This window comes from Rosa rugosa, chromosome 5 (genome assembly GCF_958449725.1).
Source record: "Rosa rugosa chromosome 5, drRosRugo1.1, whole genome shotgun sequence".
In the NCBI taxonomy this organism is placed as follows: domain Eukaryota; kingdom Viridiplantae; phylum Streptophyta; class Magnoliopsida; order Rosales; family Rosaceae; genus Rosa; species Rosa rugosa.
The window spans coordinates 35,575,696-35,598,732 of NC_084824.1; the positions used below are offsets into that span (position 1 = coordinate 35,575,696).

At 37.6% G+C, this 23,037-nt stretch overlaps 2 protein-coding genes and 1 long non-coding RNA gene across 6 annotated transcripts; 1 reads left to right on the forward strand and 2 right to left on the reverse strand.

Moving 5' to 3' along the window:
- Positions 1-4,013, forward strand: LOC133707767 (uncharacterized). Of its 3 annotated transcripts, none has more exons than XR_009845270.1 (4): positions 1-209; positions 474-608; positions 1,879-3,588; positions 3,779-4,013. It is a non-coding gene; the product is annotated as an uncharacterized LOC133707767 (long non-coding RNA). The 3 variants fall into 3 exon arrangements; XR_009845269.1 differs by having other exon boundaries at positions 16-209; positions 1,879-1,978; XR_009845268.1 differs by having other exon boundaries at positions 16-209; positions 1,879-4,013.
- A 246-nt stretch (positions 4,014-4,259) lies between these two features.
- On the reverse strand, positions 4,260-18,993 carry LOC133711582 (uncharacterized). The gene is made up of 20 exons (XM_062137686.1): positions 17,536-18,993; positions 17,333-17,453; positions 17,051-17,213; positions 16,698-16,908; positions 16,361-16,598; positions 16,128-16,278; positions 15,676-15,984; positions 14,294-14,697; positions 14,036-14,189; positions 13,755-13,927; positions 11,611-11,736; positions 11,379-11,529; positions 10,990-11,268; positions 6,357-7,716; positions 6,154-6,256; positions 5,899-6,055; positions 5,548-5,758; positions 5,211-5,448; positions 4,960-5,110; positions 4,260-4,658 (listed from the first exon to the last, which is right to left on the reverse strand). Exons 1-20 carry the CDS (start codon positions 18,884-18,886, stop codon positions 4,347-4,349), a joined length of 6,363 nt encoding a protein of 2,120 aa, XP_061993670.1. The 5' UTR covers positions 18,887-18,993; the 3' UTR covers positions 4,260-4,346.
- On the reverse strand, positions 10,532-15,313 carry LOC133707765 (G-type lectin S-receptor-like serine/threonine-protein kinase B120). Of its 2 annotated transcripts, XM_062133256.1 has the most exons (7): positions 15,187-15,313; positions 14,294-14,697; positions 14,036-14,189; positions 13,717-13,927; positions 11,611-11,848; positions 11,379-11,529; positions 10,532-11,268 (listed from the first exon to the last, which is right to left on the reverse strand). In XM_062133256.1, the coding sequence occupies exons 2-7, from the start codon at positions 14,488-14,490 to the stop codon at positions 10,960-10,962; spliced, it is 1,260 nt and encodes a 419-aa protein (XP_061989240.1). In that variant the 5' UTR covers positions 14,491-14,697; positions 15,187-15,313; the 3' UTR covers positions 10,532-10,959. The 2 variants fall into 2 exon arrangements, with proteins under 2 accessions (XP_061989240.1, XP_061989239.1); XM_062133255.1 differs by lacking the exon at positions 15,187-15,313 and having other exon boundaries at positions 14,294-15,180.
- Positions 18,994-23,037: the final 4,044 nt, after the last annotated feature.

A 23,037-nucleotide genomic window follows, 5' to 3' on the forward strand; every position in this document is an offset into this window, starting at 1 on the left:
AGCTAGATATTTTGGAATTATTTCAGTTTCTTTTTACTATGTACTTATGTGATGATTGGGGTTTAGTGATTGTAGATCATAGTTGAACCAGGTTATTACATTGTCTATCTTTTAGAAATTATTATTATATTTTCTTTATCTTCTCTCTGTTTTTCTTGCAGCCTGGGCATTTCCAACGCGATACTTCTGACATAGTATCCGCCTTTCAGGTATGCTTTTTAGATTGTGGTTAGATTATGATTTTGGGGCTTATTACTTGGTGTATAGGAATATCGTGTGTGTATATACACATGTCATTACCTACTTCATGAATAAGAATAATAAATGGAGACCTGCGTTTACTTCATGAATAAGAATAACAGACAGAAATGGTGGCGAAATCTGAAAATCTGAATAGATATCTGATGATACAACTTTCTGAGATTTCATTTCTGTCTTCATGAAGTTTTACTTATGATGCTAACCTTTTTTAGAAGACCTGCGTTTTGGAAGAAGACCTGCATCCGTCTGGTTTGTTTTGAGATCGATCTCAATTATTTAGAGGTTGCTGATAGGTTTTCAATTCGACCGGGAGGAGGAGCAAGGGGACGGGAGGAGCATCAATCTGGGTATTTGATTTTCGATTCCATTTTTTTCCCCTTCTGATTTCTCATGCGTTGGTTTGTTATTGTAGTTGTAATTGGGTTTTGATGAGGAAGCAGAACATGAATTTGGGGTATTTGGTTTTCCCTTCGTTTTTTTTTTTCTTTGAGTTTTCGTGGTCTGTTGCTAAGGTCACACAAGCTGTAACATTGGGAGTTTGAAGGGGTTAACAAGCACAAGCCAAGAGTTAGAGTCATCATGATGGTTTGGTTTTTTGGATTCTATCTGTATTGGAATGCAGATTAAAAAAAAAAAACTGAGAAATATACACATGTAATTCCTGTTGATTTTCATATTTGGTCTTATTGGAAGCATGTATATGTATAATTAATCTTCTCTTCCTCAACTTTTGGACCCAGTTGAGGTAAACCCCTGTTCTTTGTTTTCTGTAAATTCAGAAACCTAAGGCCTAAGATTTAGACCCTTTTTCTATAGTTTGTTGAAAGTTTGAATCAAAAATCAAAATTGGATCTTTGAGATTGGTGTCCTTGATGGACCTGGAATTGGTGAAAAAGGGTTTTGATGATTATGCCCGGAAAAGGAAGAAGTGGCTGTTTGTAATGGCTGCTTTGGGCTTCTCTGGTTATGGTGCTTATAGGGTTTATCACTCGCCTTCAGTATGTCAAAAAAGAAAGAGACTTTTAAACCTTTTAGGTGCTTCAGTTTCTGTAGTTGAAGTGGTTTCAGACTCTGCTGAGTCGATTGGAGTTGTGTCTAAAGATTTGAAGGAGTCTGCAATTTGATTCTGATGAAGTTCCAAATAGCTTGAAGCAAGTTTCGAAAATCGCTAGGTCAGATGAGTTTTCGGGGTCTATTGTTAAGGTCACACAAGCTGTAACATTGGGAGTTTTGAGGGGTTATCAAGCACAAGCCAAGAGTCAGAGTCATGGTGATGGTTTGGTTTTTTGGATTCTATCTGTACTCATAGTCGGTTCTTTTTAGTTGAATTGGTTTAGTTATTTGGGGAATGCAGATTAAAAAAAAAAAAACTGAGAAATATACACATGTAATTCCTGTTGATTTTCATATATGGTCTTATTGGAAGCATGTATATGTATAATTACTATTGAAGTTCATATGTTGTTATTCAATTACGACTACTTGAAAACTTTTGTCTCAGTTTAGGAGAACTGAACTTTGAGGTTATCTTAGATATATTCTAAGCCCATTATTTCCAAATGTTTACAGTTGATTTTTTTGATCTCATGTTAACTTATTGTTCTGTTTAAATTTCAGATAGGGTAAGATCTACGTGATTGCTGCTAAGAAGTCTTCAGCGAAAGGTGGTAACTACGAAAAGAACAAAATTCAGCGGCTTCAACTCATTCTCGAAAAGGTCTGATCCTTCCATTGGATACTATGTTTTATGAGTTATGATCAAAGTCGTGATTGTTACAGCATCTTCAGTGACAAGCTAGGGTTAGGTTCTCTTAGAAGTTGAGCTTGCCATAGATGTCTTATTGCTTGCAGTTTGAATTCCAATTCTAATTTATAAACTTTGTAATTCAATATTGAAATTGGTATAGTTAATAATTAGATTGATTTTGTAATGTGACCTTTGAATGCTTTTGAGTTGTTGTATGAAATGTTAGCTGAATTGTACATTTGAAACTTGAATTTTCTCACGTGGAACACAAGAAAATTCTTTAAGGATGAAAGACCTCTAGATTTGGAAGGCAGTTTCTTAATCTTTTTTCCAAGAAAAGTTTGCCCTGTAAGTTTTACTTCTTTCTTTTCTTAATCATTGGTGTTATGACTCTTATAGTTCTATTCAATTTCCCAAGTTTAATACTTTGCTTTGAATACTGATGCACTTGGCTTCTGTTCTTGGATGCATAGTACAAAGCCTTGAATACTGATAAGCTTTGCCTCTGTTGAGATTGTGATCTCATATTCTAGAGGACTTCAGCTGTTGTTCGTTTTTGTTAAGGTTATGTATTTATTGTGATGTATTTCGGTGCGCAACACAAAGTAGAAGAAAACTGACTATACTGCATGGTTCTCTTTTACCAATCTTGCTGAATTGCTCAGTGAGTTAATTTCATTCTCTTGCAATTGCTTGCATTTGTTCTTTAATTAGGAATTTGAGAGGTTAACTGACATATATATTAGCATCCTGTTGACATATATTTGATAGATTTAAAGTCAAGTATATATTAAAAGGGTTAGCAATCAGTGTTATGTTCAAGTTGTCATGCCAAACTCAGAAACAAAACAAAGAAGGGACTAATACATTCGGTAGATAAAAAGTCCAAATCTCTTGAAAACTGAAGGTGATGCTCATATAGAAACTAAACTTTGTAAAACAAAGTGTAAGCAATGTTTGTTTTATTGATCAGCTTATGTGCATTTTCATTTACTAATAATGAATAGAAGCATGGCTTTCATAAATTACAAAAGTAACTGCTGCGAAGATGATTGTTGTTTTCATATTGGGGTTTTTGTATAGTACTTTCGTTTGTTTTGTGGCTTCATTAGGTGAGAAAAAGTTTTGGCCTAGGAAAGGGAGCCATTTTCAAATTTTCTGGAATTTTGACCCAGTCACTTACTTTTGCAAAACTGTACTGATCTACTGGGAATTTGAAGTCTGTTCCTTTTAAAGAGTTTTAGTAGACATCTTAAAGAGTCATGTAGAACTAGAATCACCCAAAATGGAATTTTCTGGAATTAGTTATGAATTTTCAAAGTCAGGAGTCACTCGCAGAAATTTCTTATATCAGCTTCCCAACTTCAGCCAAAAGGCAGACTCCTATAACACCCATTGATTCAAAAAGGGCCTCTTATTTGTATCCAGATTACGTCTTATATACCTCAGTGCATATGTAGTGTTGTGTTAATTTAAAACATAACATATTTATTCTTGACTCTCTCCTTTTCTCTCTCTATATCATTTTTGGTAAGAAGAAGAAAAAAGTTGATGCCTGTAGTACATGGATTCCACTTATGGTAATGTACTGCTTCATCTCATACCCTCGCTTTATAATTTTGTAGTAGCACTTAATCAATTCAAAGTAGTTCTGGTGTTTAATATCAACTTCTCTAGTAGTCTAGCTCTTGCTATAATTCCATATTAGATTGAGAAAAATTTGTCAAATATGCATTGTGGAATTTAATGATCAACCATTTTACCTTGCAGGGACTGAGATTGGTAGAACTTCAGAATGGCAATGATGCACTTAACCTCAGGAAAGATCCAAGATTTTGGTCAATTTTTGGAAGAAGCTTTAGCTTTGTTTCAGAGGAAGTGGCTGCTAAAATTTTGATCCAAAACTGTTTCATTCAGTTATCTAAAATTCTGCTCGAGTGAGTTTTTTCTTTCTAAATTTTGTGTATTAGTATAATAACATGTGAATGAAAATAATTTGGCTTTACTTAATGGATATCAAACTAATGATGTCTTCTCATACTAAGGTTTTCTTTAGCTCAATCAAGACTTCTAATTCATTGATAACACTAAATCCCGCGGCAAAGCGCAGGCAAAATTTCTAGTTTGTACTATTTGCCCTTGGTAAAATGTACAATTTTGAATACAATTCTACCACTAAAGCTTGAAGCTTAATCACATTTGTGACATAAATGGTTGAGCTGCATAGACACACCAGAATTGGACCCATAGAAATTCTGAAGCACAATTCAAGCATTTAATTGATTAAAGGCCAAGGTATATACTGTAGGAAAATTTATCCCCGACTGACATTGAACCTCTATCGACCTTCTAGGATACTTACGGTCAATTGATTGGCGGAAAAATTTCTAGATGTTTGAGAAGAAGAACTAGAGGCACTGGAATTCTTGTGTGTTGAAAATGCAGGTTCTTTGGAGGGTGGAAGTGTTGTACTTTTGTCGGCTTGCAACATATGAACTACAGAAAACATTGTTGGTCGATCTGCTGGGGCTTCTTGAACACACAGAAGCCCTACATGGATACACCTTAAAGCTTCATGAGGTCGACATGTTTCCCTTACTGATTCATCAATTACCTCCATTCCCCTACCCTTTTTCCACAGTTTCCATGCCTAAGATTCAACATATAAACCATTAATCTTTGCAACTATCCATTATTCACTTATATATGAATATCCTTCATAAATTCAATTTGAAACTGAAGTGAAAGTAGTGCCACTGAACTTTTTATACATTCAAAAGGTTACTGAGATTTGTTAATACTTAATAGTAATTTTTCTTGTATAGCCAACTAATGGTGCTTATAGTCAATTGCAAGAAAATTGCGGAGCCTTTCTTTCAAAGCAGAAAATGAATAAACAAGAGTTTCTATTGTCAGTCTAAAGAAAGACAAATAGAGTCTCTAAAACTTACCCATCCAGCAAGAGTAAGTGAATTTTCATAACGATAGAGAGCAGCATTCTTCTTTCCACTTATAATCTCCAACAGCAGTACTCCAAAACTAAATACATCCGATTTCTCAGAGAAATGGCCATAGCGTGCATATTCAGGTGACATGTAACCGCTGCATGAATTAATATGGTAGAGAAGTAAGAAAATTATAGTGACTCCCTAAGGTTTAATACATGAATGAACTCATGTGGTAATAATTAACATATGCTTACTATGTCCCAACAACCCTATTGGTATTTGCTTTAGTTTGATTCATGTCGAATATCCTTGCCATTCCAAAGTCTGAGATTTTAGGATTCATTGCTTCATCCAACAAAATATTACTTGCTTTTAGGTCCCTATGAATGATTTTCAATCTCGAGTACTTGTGGATATAAAGTAGTCCTTGACCAATGCCTTCTATAATTCTAAAGCGTCTATCCCAATCCAATTTTGTTCTTTCAGATGGATCTGATGAACAAACCATGAAGAATGACCAACACTCTTTAGTCTTCAAAAAATCAACATTATCATCAAAGTATCACACTTAAAGTTGACAAGCATACATACCAAACAAAAATTTGTCCAAACTTCTATTAGGCATGTACTCATAGATCAACATCCTTTCCTCCTCTTCAATACAACAACCCAAAAGCCTAACAAGATTGGTATGTTGGAGCTTGGCTATCAGCTTCAACTCATTCATGAACTCTAGATGCCCTTGACCAGACTTCTTTGACAGCATTTTTATGGCCACGTTTCGATTTCCAGGCAAAATACCCTATAGTGGAACAAAGAGCAACACAAGGATAACTATCTCCTTACCAATATAATTTGCAAATTATATAGAAATACACAAAAATATCATATTTATAAGAAAAATGTAGTTTCATGTAGACTTCAATACAGTGGAATTGTTACCTTATAAACAGGGCCAAATCCTCCCTCACCCAGTTTATTTGCTGCAGAAAAGTCTTCAGTAGCAGCTAATATACTCTTCAAGTCAAACACTGGTAGTTCTGTGTCATTCTTTCCACCAACATTAGTTATGATCTCACCATGTTTCCTCTGACGCTTCCTGTTTCATTAATGTTGTTAGAGCATTGTGCCTGCACTAGTGTCACAGAGAGAGAGAGAGAGAGAGAGAGAGAGAGAGAGAGAGAGAGGTAGTAGTACCTTCTCTTCCTTGTAGTTTTCTTCCACAAGAAATAGCTACAAATTATTGTAAGCAATCCTGTTATTGCTGAGACTAGTCCAATCACTAGGGACCGCTTAAAACCTGCAAAGAATGAGAAAAAAAAAACATCCAGTCGACCATTATAAATGAAATGGACAACCACACTCAACACACAAGCAATAATCATTCTCCTCTTACTTACTAGGATTCTTTGATTTGGCCGCCGGTACTCTGATGTGTAAAGTTCTTCCTTTGTCATATGCCAAGAGATCTCCTGTCCAGATTTCACATCCAGTAGTAATTCCATAACTACAAGCAGAGCAATCGCACTTTTTTAAACAGATTGATTCACAATCCTCAATACTTCCTTCTTGCTGAAGCTGTTGAGATGCAGACAATGGCTTGCTAGGTTTTTGTATAAACTGGTCTTCTTTCGTCCCGTTCCCACAATTCAAAGTAGTGTTTCTCGAACACCCACCAGAATAATCCTGCAAATCCCACTCACTCTGCGATTTTGGCCCAAAACCATTCAAACAATTACAGATCAAGAATTCCTGACTGTAAGTGGAGAATGGCCCACAAAAGGCATAAACATTTGGTTTAGACCAAACCAAGTTCCATTTATTGGTCTTCCATGTTAGTTGCCAAACCTGCCCCGAGAAGTACATCACTAATCGAGATACTTCACTGGGGTTATAAACAGAATAGGTGAAATAACTTCCGTTTTCGTTTGTAACATGGCTGTAATTGAAGATTTTATTGAGGCTCATTTCAGGACTCAAGCTGAAAGTATGAAGACTATCATCCCAAGGTCCGCTGCTCCAATACTGTTCAGACATATTCAAGTAATTCAACAATATGATAAGTGAGTTGCTTCCATTTGGGTCTAGCTGAAGAGAGAACGGACCCGGTGCAGGGTTCTCCGGATTCTTCCATGAAGTGAGCATTTGGGTTTGTTTGGTAACATTGTTGAATCCTAGTTTACTTCCTGGTAGCCAAGTATGGGCTGGATGATCAAAGCTTTGCCATAAAGGTTGGGATGAACTGGATCCAGCTCTTAAGACAAGGTTTCCATCATCTAAAAGAACTGCTTTCACAGAGCCTAAGGTGGTGGAGGACAGATTTGTGGACCAAACTGGGCTTTTGGACTCATTAAACAGTACTAAATTTCCATCTGACATCGTCAATACTGAAGAAAATCTATCAGAGATTGACCGTTCCCTATTTGCCACCCAGACTATGGTTTGCAGAGACACAACTTGCTTGTAATACCAGATGCCTATATAGTAATTTGAATTATTACCTGGTTTGAAGAAACCCAGTTCAAAAACCCCACGTTCCGAGACAATGGTCCGATCACCAGAGAGAGATTGGTTTGCAGTGATGGTGTCAGCTGCAAGGGAGATATCATGAGTCTTGAGACAGAGGCATAACAAAAGAATGGAAAACATCAAGTCAGTAGATTGGCTGCACAAAAAATTTGCAGGCAAGCAGCATGCCATACTATGGAATGGGCTGTTGGGCACTTCCTCTGTCAACTTATGCAGAGTAACAGTCTTTGACTAGTATTAAAAAACCAGAGTCAAAGTCTTCTAACTTTCTAAGAGCAAGTTCACCCGTTGGGTCACCAGGTCACCCACTATTCACTACTTTTTAGTGTTAATTTCACCATCTGGGTCACGGGCACAGTGTATTTCGTGACCTAGAGAATTAATATACACTAAAAAGTAGTGAATAGTAGGTGACCCAGTAACCCAACGGGTGAACTTGCTCTAAGTCGTTTTTTTTTTTCCCAGCAAGTCTTCTAAGTCGTTCAATCATACAATTCTAGGGGACCCATGTCTTTCATTCCTAGGGACTACCCGTATACCTAACATTCTCGTTCTCAGCCTCTGAAGTTTCAACGCAAAAGGATCTAGAAAATTATTCATCTTATAATTCTCAATCGTAAAATGGCGCATGTTGTTCTATTTCTACTAATATTTGGAGATTAAGCAGTAGAGAGAGATATTAGTGTGAGAGAAACACCAACAACAAAAGCCTAATGACCACTATTCACTACTTTTTAGTGTTAATTTCACCATCTGGGTCACGGGCACAGTGTATTTCGTGACCTAGAGAATTAATATACACTAAAAAGTAGTGAATAGTAGGTGACCCAGTAACCCAACGGGTGAACTTGCTCTAAGTCGTTTTTTTTTCCCAGCAAGTCTTCTAAGTCGTTCAATCATACAATTCTAGGGGACCCATGTCTTTCATTCCTAGGGACTACCCATATACCTAACATTCTCGTTCTCAGCCTCTGAAGTTTCAACGCAAAAGGATCTAGAAAATTATTCATCTTATAATTCTCAATCGTAAAATGGCGCATGTTGTTCTATTTCTACTAATATTTGGAGATTAAGCAGTAGAGAGAGATATTAGTGTGAGAGAAACACCAACAACAAAAGCCTAATGACCACTATTCACTACTTTTTAGTGTTAATTTCACCATCTGGGTCACGGACACAGTGTATTTCGTGACCTAGAGAATTAATATACACTAAAAAGTAGTGAATAGTAGGTGACCCAGTAACCCAACGGGTGAACTTGCTCTAAGTCGTTTTTTTTTTTCCCAGCAAGTCTTCTAAGTCGTTCAATCATACAATTCTAGGGGACCCATGTCTTTCATTCCTAGGGACTACCCGTATACCTAACATTCTCGTTCTCAGCCTCTGAAGTTTCAACGCAAAAGGATCTAGAAAATTATTCATCTTATAATTCTCAATCGTAAAATGGCGCATGTTGTTCTATTTCTACTAATATTTGGAGATTAAGCAGTAGAGAGAGATATTAGTGTGAGAGAAACACCAACAACAAAAGCCTAATGACTTTCATCACTTCGACCATAGACAGACCAAAATCCAATTTCAATCATCTCATATCCGCAAATATATCAGAAAGTTGCAGACGTCCTACCTTCACATCCTCAACCTCAAGTCAGTTTCACCAGGGGCTAAAAGTAAAAGAACAAACTTCTCTGCTCAAGCCATTTTGTTGTACTCGTGGAAGAACCAAGATCAAGTCGTTCAGCCATACATATGACTGGTGGTTTCTCTGTGACCGTGTGTCTCTGTCGAGCTTTCGAATGTTTTCTATTTGGGCCGTAGCCTCCTACTTTTTGTATACTCTGTTCGGCCTCTTGCTTTTTCCATGTTTCATTTAATAAATGAATGATAGTTTTATTCTCAAAAAAAAAAAGAATGATAGTTTTGAAATTTTAGAAGCTGAGTTTCATCTAATTTTTGAGTTTTGATTGGGCAGTCTTATTAGACATGTGGCACATGTACCCTACATCAAAATTTCTCCTAATTTTTAAATAAAATTTGGATCCTAAATGATGTGGCAGCCACCTTTTTAGCCTTGAAAATTATATTAATGAGATGAAATTTATCTATTTTTATTTTATAATTTTTGAGAATCGCCTCCACCCACACCTTACAATCAACAATGACATCATTGCCAAACTGACCATAGTACTCAAGCTCAAAGCTAGTTCAAAGCACCACCTCTTTTGCTTCTCAGGCTTTTCTTCTAGATAATTTTGTTTTTTTGAAAGGTCTTCTGAATAATTTAGATGTTCGGTGTTGTAGAGGTTTTAGCTTGTAGTTTTTCTTTTTGTTCTTCGAAAAAAAATGACATCACTGCCATGAAAGAATTCTCTCTCTCATTGTTTTTTTCTTTTCTTGGTCTATCGTGATTTATTTATTTATTGGGGTCTTGATTGCAGCATTTGCTACCGTTTAATATTAGATCCCTTGTTTTATTCTTTTTTAATAAATGATACGAGACATGAATCATATTTATATATCATTGCTGGTGAATTGTGGATGGGGTGGCTTCGTGGGTGGTGTAAAAATTGTTTGGTTTTCCAAACAATATAATTAACAAAATTTAAATATCAATTCTAAACAAAAGATAGCACACAGTCATGATCACCTGGTCACCTACTGACCAAATATTATTTGGTCAGTCACCGTTCGATTGACATCGGACGGTTGACAGCTAAGTGATAAAATCTGAGATGAGAGCTGTCAACCGTCTGATGTCAATCGAACGGTGACTGACCAAATGATATTTGGTCAGTAGGTGACCATGTGAACGGGGCGGCATCAGCGATTTGGTATTGAAGTTAAAGTATTACTTGGAGTCTGTAGCATCACTCGTGTCAATCATTTTATCAAACACCCAACAAAAAAAAAAAGCTCTCCAATTTTTTTGGATGAGAATTAAACTTCATTGAAGCCCGTAAAGGCACAAACAGGCCAGACCAGAAAACAAACATGTTTAGCATGAGAATACAAAGGTAGAAATGACATGATTTGGATACGGTGGAAGTGACATAAAAAAAGTGTAATTCAACTCATATAAAAGATTCATCCAATGAAACAAGCAACGTTAGAGGAGAGTTTTGGGAACATTGGCTAAATCTTTCCCTCTAAACCAAAATGCCAAGAAACTTGTTCGCTTAGAGGTCATCAACCCACCCTAGCCATCTTCTGCCCTAAATTTTAACAAATAAATCCATCAGCGCTTCTCTTGCATTGACAATTTTGATACACTTGGCAAGGGAAATCTCTAGCCTTTCTATTTTAATTTGTTCCCTCAGGAATATGCAGTTCATTGAAATAGAAAGACTGCATAATTTTATATCCAAGGGAACAGAAGGAACACAAGTGCATTCCAAAGTGAAGACATCTGGACATAAAATTATGCGGCTCAAAGTGTAATTTGTAAAGGCTCTCCAACAGATAGCCATCGAACCTCTATCGACCTTCAGGGATGCTAATGGTTACCAGATTGTTCGAAAAAATGCTAGATGATGGAGAAGAAGAGCAAATAGCTTTATAATCACTATGTGTTGAAAATGCAGGTTCTTTGAATAGTGGAAGTGATGCAGCTTCATTAGCCAACATGTGAATTACAGAAGACATGGTTGGTCGATCAACTGGATCTTCTTGAACACACAATAATGCTACATGGATACACCTTAAAGCTTCATGAGGCAGACACGTTTCTCTCACTGATTCATCAATCACCTCCATTCCTCTACCTTCTTTCCATAGTTTCCATGCCTATAGATTAAACATATATAAAAATTTATGGATGACTATTCACTGAAATTTGACGCTAATTAATAAAATTATAGTCAGTGCAGCTCACAAAATGAACAAACTAGACTTACCCATCCAGCAAGAGTTACCGGATGTTCAAGATGATAGAAAGCGGAATTCCTCCTTCCACTTACAATCTCCAGCAACAACACTCCAAAACTAAATACATCCAATTTCTCAGAAAAATGGCCATAGCGTGCATACTCAGGTGACATATAACCGCTATATGAATTAATGATGGAGAAGTCAGTATGGTAGTGATTGCATTGAGTTTTCAATATTGAAATTATTACATGTACTTACTATGTCCCGACAACCCTGTTGGTATTTGCTTCAGTTTGATTTATCTCGAAAATCTTTGCCATTCCAAAATCTGAAATTTTGGGGTTCATTTCTTCATCCAACAGGACATTACATGCTTTTAGATCCCTGTGAATGATTTTCAATCTGGAGTGTTTGTGAATATAAAGTACTCCTTGAGCTGTACCTTCTATAATTCGAAAGCATTTTCCCCAATCCAATTTTATGTTTTCCCTTGGATCTCATCACATAAACCATAAAGAAGAATAACTAAAAATGAAAATTAATGTATCCTAGACATTAATAATAAAGAATGCATTGAAGAAGTGTGAGTGATGCGGCTAAAATAGCCTCACAATTTAACCCTGCAAAATGTAGTTGTCAGTATAGGATAAGCAGGGATCGTTCAGTCCGGGGATTGTAGGGTACACCTACACAAAAAGGTCAATTAACAAATAAAAGAATAAAATGGGGGTTTTGAGATTTGGTTCCTAATCTACTTAAAATAAAAACGAAACAAATAAAACTATATACAATGATCGACTTCCCTAACCTAGACCAATTCCACTCAGAAATTACTAAGTGTAAAAACAGAAAATCCATTTCAACATGCTACAAAAATGTGCCCATCTTAAATGCCTAGATAAGAGCCCAAATGAAAAGCCTCAGCGGATCAATCCATTTATCTAATTCGTTCTAATGTAGGCTTGGATCGGAAAAGTCCTTACCAAGCCTAATACTACTAGTTTTCGAAAACACTCAGCGTAATTCTCTTAACTAGTAGTATTATCTAACCCTCGAATCAACTCACACGTGCAAATTAACCATTACACATAGAATTTAACACGTAATTTCCAGAATCATTTAATCATTAAAGCATGATTTTTACCACTTTTTAGAACTAATTGCTACATGTTTAACTCAGCGCCTTAACAAATAACAATTACCCTTGGCAAATTAAGCAAACACACAAGAACTCTCACCATTATTCTTGCATGCAAACTTATGAACCTAACTCTGCAAATTACCTAAACACATAAAAGGGCACAAGATTGTAACATGCATCATAAAAGAATTCTCGAAATTAACTCAATAATAAACTGAAAATCTCAAAAATATTAATAAAAATATTCTGAAAATTTCATGTCTCCAATTACACAACTCGCAAATCCAAACACACAAAACCGAAATAAAAATTGTAATTAGAGTCATAGTTACACTTTGAAGCTTTCCTCAGCGGCTTAGCAACAAGATGATGAAATCGTCTCTGCTATGGTGGTGGAGCGTCCTTGACTCAGCGCCTAAGAACTTCGTAGATTGATGGATGGATGGTGTCACGGTCTTGTAGGTGATGGAAGTTTGAGAAGTGAATTGGGCAGAGTCTTGGAATAGTTTTTGGCTAGGAAGTGATAGGCCGGGAAGTGATCTTGGCTAGGAAGTGATCTTGGCTAGGAAGTGATGATAATTCTGGTCTGGAAGTTGCCTATTTATAGGAGAGCATTGGTTGGCTTTTGTCGATCATACCCTTCATCATTGGACGGATGGGATTGCATCATAATTCCTTTAATTTTCCAACTGAAAACGTCTTTCTCCTTTATGGCCTTAATTCCTCTCATAATGGGGTCTTTTAACAAGCTGAAACGTCTTTCTCTTATTTATTTTCCAGTTGAAACATCTTTTTCCTTTATTCCCCAACTGAAAAACGTCTTTCTCCTTTATTTCCCAACTGAAAACGTCTTTCTTCTTTATTTCCCTTCTTCATTGCTTGGTCAACTGTCTTAAATGCTTTATTTTATGACTCCATCATTGCTGTTTCCAAGAGTTCCACCAGGCAAGGTTTCCTACAACAAGCAGGAGAATATCAGAATTTTCTAGAGAAAATAAAGGGAATTAAAATGTAAAGACCACAAAAATGAGGAATCCTGATCCAACTAGGATTTTTCATGAATTTATCTTTTTCCGCTTATTTCACGCCAAACACTCTACAAGACTCTTAAAATGACTCGATGACTCAAAACACGAAACTTAAGGAAGAAACAAGGCTGAAATGGGGCATATACTCAATAATATCGTCGCACTTTATGCTCCTATCAGTGAGCATATATATACCAAACAAAAATTTGTCCAAACTTCGATTAGGCATGTACTCGTAGATTAATATCATTTCTTCCTCTTCAATACAGCAACCCAAGAGACTAACAAGATTGTTATGTTGGAGCTTTGCTATAAGTTTTAACTCATTCATGAACTCTTGATATCCTTGCCCTGACTTCTTTGACAGTCTTTTTATGGCTACCTCTTGATTTTCATTTAAGATGCCCTGTAAAAGAAGAAAAATGCTAATGAAACTATTGAAGAACAAGATGTAGCATATTATGAAGAAATGGGTACTTGCAACAATATTGGGAGCAGGTAGTGGAAGTGTCACCTTATAAACATGGCCAAACCCTCCCTCTCCTAGTTTATTAGCTTCAGAGAAGTTGTTTGTAGCAGCTAATATACTCCTTAAACTTGAGACCGGTAGTTCTGTATCATTCTTCCCATCTCCAGCACTAACATTCCTAATATTCTCACTATATGCCCTGTTACAGTATTATTGTCAGAGCATTGTTAGTTTGATTTATTTCAATCTGTGTGCTATGCTATGTGAGTGACAGACAGAGTGTGTTTTAGCAAACAACAGTACCTTTTCTTTCCCAAAGACTTCTTCCATAAGAAGTATAAAAATAATATTGTAAGCAACCCTCCTGTTGCTGAGACTACTGCAGTTACAAGAGCGGTATAGCTCTTTTTACGCAAACCCACAAGAGTGTCATTCAATAAAGATAAACCGAAAATACAAGATACGGCACCCTCACTTTCAGGTTCAGAGTCGTTGATCATACCAGCTGCTGCATACAGAATTGTAAAGTACCAACAATCTCTAGAGTGAGAACTGTTACCATCAATGGCTTTTAATTGTGTATGAATTTTAAAGCCAGCCGCTACGCAAGCACCACAGGATGAGAGATTAGTGAGGTCTGGCTTGCATGCAGAGTCAAGTGCAGTGGTCTGATTAAGCTTGGAGACCCAATCTTGGGTAGACTCAATCTGCGCACAGAAATTGGGGCTAGTTACAAATTGTAAAGGGTCAAAACAATAAGAGACGAGATTGGAAGGGAGTGCTAGAGAGGTAAGCTTGGACTGGTAGTTTTGGAGGCAAGAATTTGAGGCTGCTATGTTGGGGAGATGGAAAAGAGTGGTGGCCTTGAGATGTTGAGCAAGGCCTATGCCAAAGAGAGACAATAGGGTTTGACAACATGATATATTGGCCCTGTCCATTTGAGGGGTTCTGGGAGGGGCTTGGAAATTTTTGCATGATGAAGAGTTGAAGGGGATTCTAAGGACATAGCTGAGATCAATGGGGCATGTTGTTCTGTTGGTAATTGTATTTGGAGATTGAGCACTAGAGAGAGAAAGTAGTGAGAGAAACACCAACAAAAGCCCAATCAATTTCATCACTTCAGCCATAAAAAAGACCAAAATCCAATTTCAATCGTCTTGTATCTGCAAATATATCAGAGAGTTGCAGAGCTCTACCTTCACATTCTCAAGTCAATTTCTCCAGGGGCTAAAAGTCAAAGAATAAACTTCTCTGCTTAAGATATTTGTTGCACCTCTGGAAGAACCAAGTCGTTCATTCGATATCGTGCTGATCATTTTCGTGGTTTCTCTGTTGAATGTTGAATGTTGACTGTTTTCTATTTGGGCTGCAGCCTCCCCCATTTTGTATACTCTGTTCGGCCTAGCAGGAAAGTGACTTGATTTGTTTGGTGGAAGTGACATGGAACCATCGTAATTCAACTCCCATACAAGTTTCATCCAATGAAACAAGAAATATTAGAGGAGTTTCTCAAAAAAAAAAAAAAAAGAAACATTAGAGGAGAGGTTTGGGGGCATTGGCTAAATCCTTTCCCTCGAGCCAAAATTCCAAGAAACTTCTTCGTTTTCGTTTATATCTGACATCAAATACATCGACGAAATACAACATTATTGAACTTCTATCTGAAAACCTTTAATTTATCGAGCTTCTGGCAAACTAATTGTGAGTGCATTCTTGGAACAAGCACTAGTAGACGTTTGAGAAGAAGATTCAGCAACATTGGAATTCATATCGTGTATTGAAAAAGCAGGTTCTTTGGAGGGTGGAAGTGATGTGGCTTCGTTGCTTTGCAGCATATGAATTACAGCAGACATTGTTGGTCGATCAGCTGGAGCTTCTTGTACGCACAAAAACCCTACATGGATACACCTTAAAGCTTCATGAGGCCGGCATGTTTCCCGTACCGATGCATCAATCACCTCCATTCCTCTGTTTTCTTTCCATAATTTCCATGCCTATGATTCAACATAAATTGCACAACTTTTGTGAGGGTGGCACGTAATCATTCTTAAATTTCTATATTTTTTCAAACAACAGAAAACATTCAACGTATATAATTTCTATTATTCACTAAAATATCTGATATAGTAATACTTACCCATCCGGCAAGAGTCAGTGAATGCTCGAAATGATAGAAAGCACCATTTTTCTTTCCGGTTACAATCTCCAACAATAACACTCCAAAGCTAAATACGTCCAATTTTTCAGAGAAATGGCCATAACGTGCATACTCAGGTGACATGTAGCCACTAAATGAATTAATGATAGAAAATAAGTAATAGTAGTGAGGTAAAGTTTAAATGATTAAAATCATGTGCTATATATACTTACTATGTCCCAACAACCCTGTTTGTATTTGCTTCAATTTGGTTTAACTCAAAAATCTTGGCCATTCCGAAGTCTGATACTCTGGGGTTCATTGCTCCATCCAATAGAATATTACCTGCTTTTAAGTCTCTATGAATGATTTTCAATCTGGAGTACTTGTGGATATAGAGTACTCCCTGAGCAATACCTTCTATAATCCTAAAACGTCTATCCCAGTCCAATTTTGTCTGTTCAGATGGATCTGATTGGAAACACAAAGAAGAAGAGTTATTATATCTTATTAATCAAAGTTATCAAGTTTGATAAAAGAACTAATATCTTAAAAGTTATGAGCATATACCAAATAAGAATTTATCCAAACTTCGGTTGGGCATGTACTCATAAATCAGTATCATTTCCTCCTCTTCATTACAGCAACCCAAGAGTCGAACAAGATTTCTATGCTGAAGCTTGGCTATAAGCTTTAACTCATTCACGAACTCTTGATGTCCTTGCCCAGACTTCGTAGAAAGCCGTTTTATTGCTACTTCTTGATTGTCAGGAAAAATCCCCTGTATTGAAGACACAAAGAGAACTACCTCTTACCTTTTTATTGTTACCACTTGATTCTCAAGAAATAATCAAGAAAATGCTGGGGAAGAAAAAGAAAAGAATTCCATCATATTTCTGAAGAACAATATTGTACTGTGTCACCTTATAAACAGGGCCAAATCCTCCCTCTCCAAGTTTATTAGCTTCAGAGAAGTTGTTTGTAGCAGCTAATATACTCTTCAAACCAATGAGTGGTAGTTCTGTATCATCGTTTCCATCTCTAGCACCAAGATTACTTGAATTGATATTCCTCCTACTATGCTCTCTGTTTCAATATCATTGTTTTTCTTTGGTCAAATTTTTGATGACATTGTGAGAGCATCATCGTTGTTGCATTACCAAAGTATGTGTTCGTGCACATGTGAGAGAGATTAGTAGCAGTACCTTCTCTTTCCCAAAGTTTTCTTCCATAAAAAATAGCCAAAAATTATTGCAAGGAATCCTGCTGTTGCTGAGATTATTGCAATTACAAGAGACCACTTATCATCAGTATGACCCTCATTACCTGCAAGAAAAACAAATAACCTATAAAATTAATGGCTCCTTGCAATGGTCATATTTACCATAACTAGAAGTAATATTCATACCCTTATTACTACTTTTAGGAGGATTCTCGAACTCGGAAGCTGCAAGTCTGATGTACATTGTTCTTCCATTAGTATCACTTGCTTCAAGCTGTTGCAGATGCAAGAGATCTCCATTCCAAATTGAACATCCACCACTTTCATATGAATAAGCAGTGCAAGAGCAGTGATTTAAGCAGATGGATTCACATTCCGCAATACTCCCGACCTCTGCATATTGATCATTTTCAGACAATGTCATTCTAGTCATTTCTAGAAACTGGTCTTGTGTCCCATTAAGACTAGTAGCATTTCCACACAGAAGACCGGTTATTCTTGAACACCCGCCAGCATGATCATTTAAGTTCCAATCACCCAGCAGTTTTGGCTCAAAACCCTTCAAACAGCTACATGAGGGCAAAGACGTGGCATTGCAAGTGCTGAATGCCCCGCACAAACCATAAACTTCACATTGTTTTCTTGGTTGGGACCAAAACAAAATCCACTGCTTGGAAGTCTCCGACCATGTCAGTTGCTGGATCTGCCCCGAGAAATGCATAACTGCCTGAGATATTTTTTTAGGATCATTAAGAGCATAGGTGAAATAGCTTTCGTTTTCGTTCGTAACATAGCTGCAATTGTAGATATAGTTAAGCCTCATTTCAGGAATCAAGCTGAAAATTCGATTATGCTCGTCCCAAGATCCACTGGTCCAGTACTGTCTAGAACTATTCCACAGTAGGATATATGAGTTGCTACCATTCGGGTCTAACTCAAGAGAGTATAGACCCGGTGCAGGATCCTCGGAGTTCTTCCATGAAGTGAGTTTTTGGGTTTGTTTGGTAACATTGTTGAATCCAATTTTACTTCCTGCTAGCCAAGTATGAGCTGGATGGTCAAAACTTTGCCATAACGGCAGTAATGATGAATTGGATCCAACTCTTAAGACAAGGTTGCCATTGCCTAAAAGAACTGCTTGTATAGAACTAGCTGAGCCTGAGGTGGTGGTGGAGGTCACATTTGTGGACCAAACAAGACTTTTGGTCTCATCAACGAGGACTAAATTACTATCTATGATCCTCAACACCGAAGTAAATCTATCGGAGACTGGTTGTTTTCTATTTGCCACCCAGACTATGGTTTTCACAGTTACTACTCGCTTGTAGTACCACATGCCTACGTAGTAGTTTGGAAGTTTACCTGGTTTGAAGAAACCGAGTTCAAAAACACCACCTGAGGAGACAATGGTTTCGTCACCGGAGAGAGATTGGTCTGCGGTGATGGCATCGGTTGCGAGGGAGACATGAGTCTTGAGATGTAGGTATAAGAAGAGAAGGAAAATCATGAACTTGGTCGGGCTGGTTTTGGTACCCATTAATTGGCTGCACAAGAAATTTGCAGACAAGGTTTGAGAGATTTAGATGATTGCTTCAAAACAACAATGATATTTTCCCTGACAATAAAGAGGACGTGAAAGAGTGGAACTTTGAAGATTGAAGTAGATATGAGCAATTATGTCACTCGTCACTTCTGTCTGCATTTACTTATGACTAGGAAATGTGTTGTGACCGATGGAAGACCAACGGTCAAGTCGCCCGATATCTGTACCCAACAAAAATTCTGGTATACCAATTAGCTAAACCCAAGCAACATAAATTTTGTCTCCTTATTTCAATATTACCCCTTATTTTAATAAGCTAGAATAAAATAAAAAGATAGAAATTGCATTTGTTGCAAAGAAATAACCCAAAATACTATCCAAGTTTTGGAGCCACTAACTTGAAGTTGCTCCACCTCCATTCTCAGATTTTAGACATATAGTCATCATATGCTGATTAGTTTCTCCGATCAGTAATTAGTCATATATATGTTATATGTATAGATCATATGTCCAACTAATGAATAATGAGCAAGATTGTTAAAATTCCAGATGATCGTAGGCACTTAAGAGAATAAAACAGTTTTAGATAAAAAAAATAAAAAATAAAACCCTCTATAAAAGGCCTTGGAGAAGAATAAAGAATGTGTTCCCTCATACAAACCTACAATCAGCAAACACCAAAGAAAAACAAAAACATTCTCTCACCTAGAGAACCCTAACGCCGCGTACTCCGTTGTTGCAAAGTTGGTCTCGTCCGGCGGCGCCCGGATGTCCGGGTGGCCTCTGGCCTCGCCGCCGTGGGGTTTGCTGCCGGACAGGAGATCCATATCTACTGCTCATAGGGCTCTGTCAGAGAGGGTTCTCCCGGTTTTTGTCAGTTTGATTCGGTTGGGCTGGTGGCGGAGGCAGTGGTTGTGCTGTTACAGGCCGGTAATCAGTCCTCGTGAATGGTTTCTTGGACCGGCGAAGCCGACATGGGTTTCGATCGGTGGCAGTGTGGGGTTGTGAAGATCCGGATCGGAGATGGTGTTGTTTGGTGGTGACGCAGGTCGGCGGAGTGGCTCGGGACAATTAGATCGCTACTATGGTGATGTGGATTGCGACGAGGCGGGTTGGTGGCATGGGTCGGACCGAACTCGGCCGGAATGTGACGTACGACGAGGGTTGGGAGAAGATGGTGGACTGGGCCCGAACCAGGATGATGGGCCTGGGGGATCTTCTTGGCTGACTACCCTACTAGGCTTCAGGTTGTTGGGCTGGGGTTTCTACCCTAGTCCATTAGCTTCTAAATTTGGGCTAGTTTAGGCCCTTGCCCGAACCTTATGTTTTTAGTTTTTTTTGTCTAATTACAATAAGTTTCCTAGCTTGTATTAGGAACCTAGATCTCTAGCGCCTCCGGCATAGTACTAAAGGAGGATCTCCGCTATCTCCACTGTGGGTACTACCACTACCTTCTTGTCTGTATATGTCCTTAAATGACATAGGAATGGTATGTAATGACCTATTCTGGCTTGTAATGAATATAATATTTCGCCCCGTGGACTTTCAAAAAAAAAAAAAAAAAAAAAAGTGTTCCCTCCTTTCGGTGAGATCATCTAATCGTGTCATGCATGTACTATCAATTAAATTATTAAATATAGGAAATCTGGGGAGGACGGGTATGACTCGTGTCGATGGGGAATTGAGTGTTTTCGTTCTTGTTTCTGTATAGGTCCCGGAGTGAACTAAGAATCACCTAGAGCTTGATAAGATGAAGACATTACCAGAAGAAAAACACAAGATTACAAGGCTGCAAGAGAACAACACACTCTAGCCCAAGACAATTTGGAGGCAACTCGTGCTTTCTCACCCAAGTACAATAGACAAAGCTTGTTGCTATATTGCAGACCAAGAAGACCAAGCACAACCACATAATGAACTGCACATCTGACATCTCTGTTAACTTTCACATGTGATCTTATTGTATGATAGCAGATAAGCTTGTTCACAATTGTAGTATTTATATGTGCTCTCTTCTGTAAACATTTAAGTCACTTGAATCAAGCAATATCATTTCTCTTTAGAGCTGACTATGAATCAGGTCTCATTATCTGTCAAGACAAACACAAAGTCAGAGAGAAGATCGAGGTTGCCGGCCTATAACTCTCTGATTCCTAAGTTAGATACTTGTGGAAATAATAAATATTGACAGAGTAACGGTAAGAATGTGAATAATAGCATCATAAATGTGAGTAAATGTATGTATAAGTAGTATGAGTTAGGATTTGCTTCATTTTCATTTCCAATGTAGGAATACATAACACTTACCAAAGTTGGTAATATGAGGTCTGAGCCTCCACTGGACCGGTCCATAAGGATGGCTCCTACTAGTGTTCCTACTAGCTCTCAGAGCTAGGAGTATGTCGGTCTAAGCCTTTCAGGTACCTCTCAGAGGAGTATTCCTGGCTCGTGCCTAGTTGAGCATTCGAATACTAGTGCTGTTTTTCAGGCCCGGCCTTGCCGAAGGGCAGCCTTGGCGATAGCCCAAGGTGTAAGAGAAGGTAGGGCACAATTTTTTTGAATATAAGGTTATATATATATATATTGACATATTTATATATAAATAGCAATATATGATAGGGAACGTGAAAAAACAAATCTTTTATTTCAGAAGTCTAGACGACACTAGTTATGTGTTTTCTTCTTCTTCGACTCTTCGAGTCATCAAGAACTGTAAAAAGTCATGCATTATTATAGCAGAGTCTTTCACTCTCTTCAAAACTTTGAAATCAAACAAATTTCTCTTTAAATTTGGGGTTTTTATGGTTATTAAATCCCTCAATTCACTTGCATCATTTGTCATTTTCAATCTTTCTCCTATCTGCTTTTCATCTCCCAATAATCTTTCTCCTCTCTATTTTTCTATTCTTCTGTGGTGAGTAGACATATTTTTTTGACATTCCATGATGCAGGTTAAGGTATAGATCAAAATAGATATTTGGTGCTCTTTATTTTTGAAATTTGGATATTAGAAATTTTGTTGCTTGTTTTTTGTGGTTTCGTTGATTATTTTAAAAACTTGTCATTAATTTGTAATTTTTCGAAGTCGAATTAATCTTAGAATCATCAAACAAAAAAAATCTCAGGACTGGCCCTGGGCACCAAAAAAAATTTCGTCTTGAGCATCAAGAACCTCAGGACCGACCCTGGTGTTTTTACTCGATACATAGCTGGTATGTACAATTCTTTTTTAATTTATTTAAATATGGGGTGAACTTGGAAAACTAGAAACAAAAATGTTGTTGCTACGTGTGCTAGAATTTTCGTTGGGTACAAATAGCAACAGTGTTTGCAAGGTGATCTCCTCTCACACTAAAGAGGGAACGTGTGAAGTGGGGGCGTTGAGGAAGTAGATATGAGCTATAAATTCATTCATCACTTGTCACTAATCAATCTGCACAAAAAAATAGACCACCATAACGCAGCAGCCACAACTTCATTAGAAAAGAAATATCCTCTTAAAGTAGTCTAAGACTATGTCCAGCTTTCTTAGGTTCAACGTAGAGTCAATGTTGTAGTTTAAAGGTCTAGCTATTTTTCCACTTTTATGAATAATATTTATGATCTCTCTCAAGAGTATTTACATTTTACGGTACAATGTTTTTAGTATCTCGGCCAAGCACCGTTCAAAAAAAAAAAAAAAACAAACAGATGATCTCGGCACCCAAAGGACCAAGTTGGACACCCAGTTTCTCTCGGCAGCCACTTCACCCAACTCTCGCTGCAATTTCAATACTTTCAGCTGCAGCGGTAATGTTGGAGGCAGTGTTTCCATTCATGTCTCACAATGCCAATTCTCGTGAATATTTCTCCTTTCACGTGATTAAAAAAAAAAAAGAACAAAAAAAAAGGAAGAAAGAAGAGTTGAATCGCAGATAGTACACAGTACACCCAAAGCCTAGATTCTCGCCATTAGTGAAACAAACTGATGCTTCCTCCGGTCTTGCTTCAGAGAAGAGTTGAATCGAGGCCTCCTCCCAACGGATATTACCAGAGATGCAGCTTGCAATCTCTTCCTCGGCAAACTTCAGACACTGGCATGGCATAGGTATCATGCATGACCCAATTTGGGGGTTGACGGAGGCGTGTGGAGCCCACACTCAGCC

Bases quoted from the DNA above. Each gene is read 5' to 3' on its own strand.
- LOC133707765 (XM_062133255.1), bottom strand. From the start codon at position 15,117: ATGGCTGAAGTGATGAAATTGATTGGGCTTTTGTTGGTGTTTCTCTCA. The intron at 11,530-11,610 runs GTAAGTACATGT...TAATTCATATAG, and splicing joins AACAGGGTTGTCGGGACATA to CGGTTATATGTCACCTGAGT. The intron at 11,269-11,378 runs GTAAGTCTAGTT...TTTAATCTATAG, and splicing joins CGGTAACTCTTGCTGGATGG to GCATGGAAACTATGGAAAGA.
- LOC133711582 (XM_062137686.1), bottom strand. From the start codon at position 18,886: ATGGGTACCAAAACCAGCCCGACCAAGTTCATGATTTTCCTTCTCTTC. The intron at 16,599-16,697 runs GTATATGCTCAT...GTTTCCAATCAG, and splicing joins TTTGGATAAATTCTTATTTG to ATCCATCTGAACAGACAAAA. The intron at 11,530-11,610 runs GTAAGTACATGT...TAATTCATATAG, and splicing joins AACAGGGTTGTCGGGACATA to CGGTTATATGTCACCTGAGT.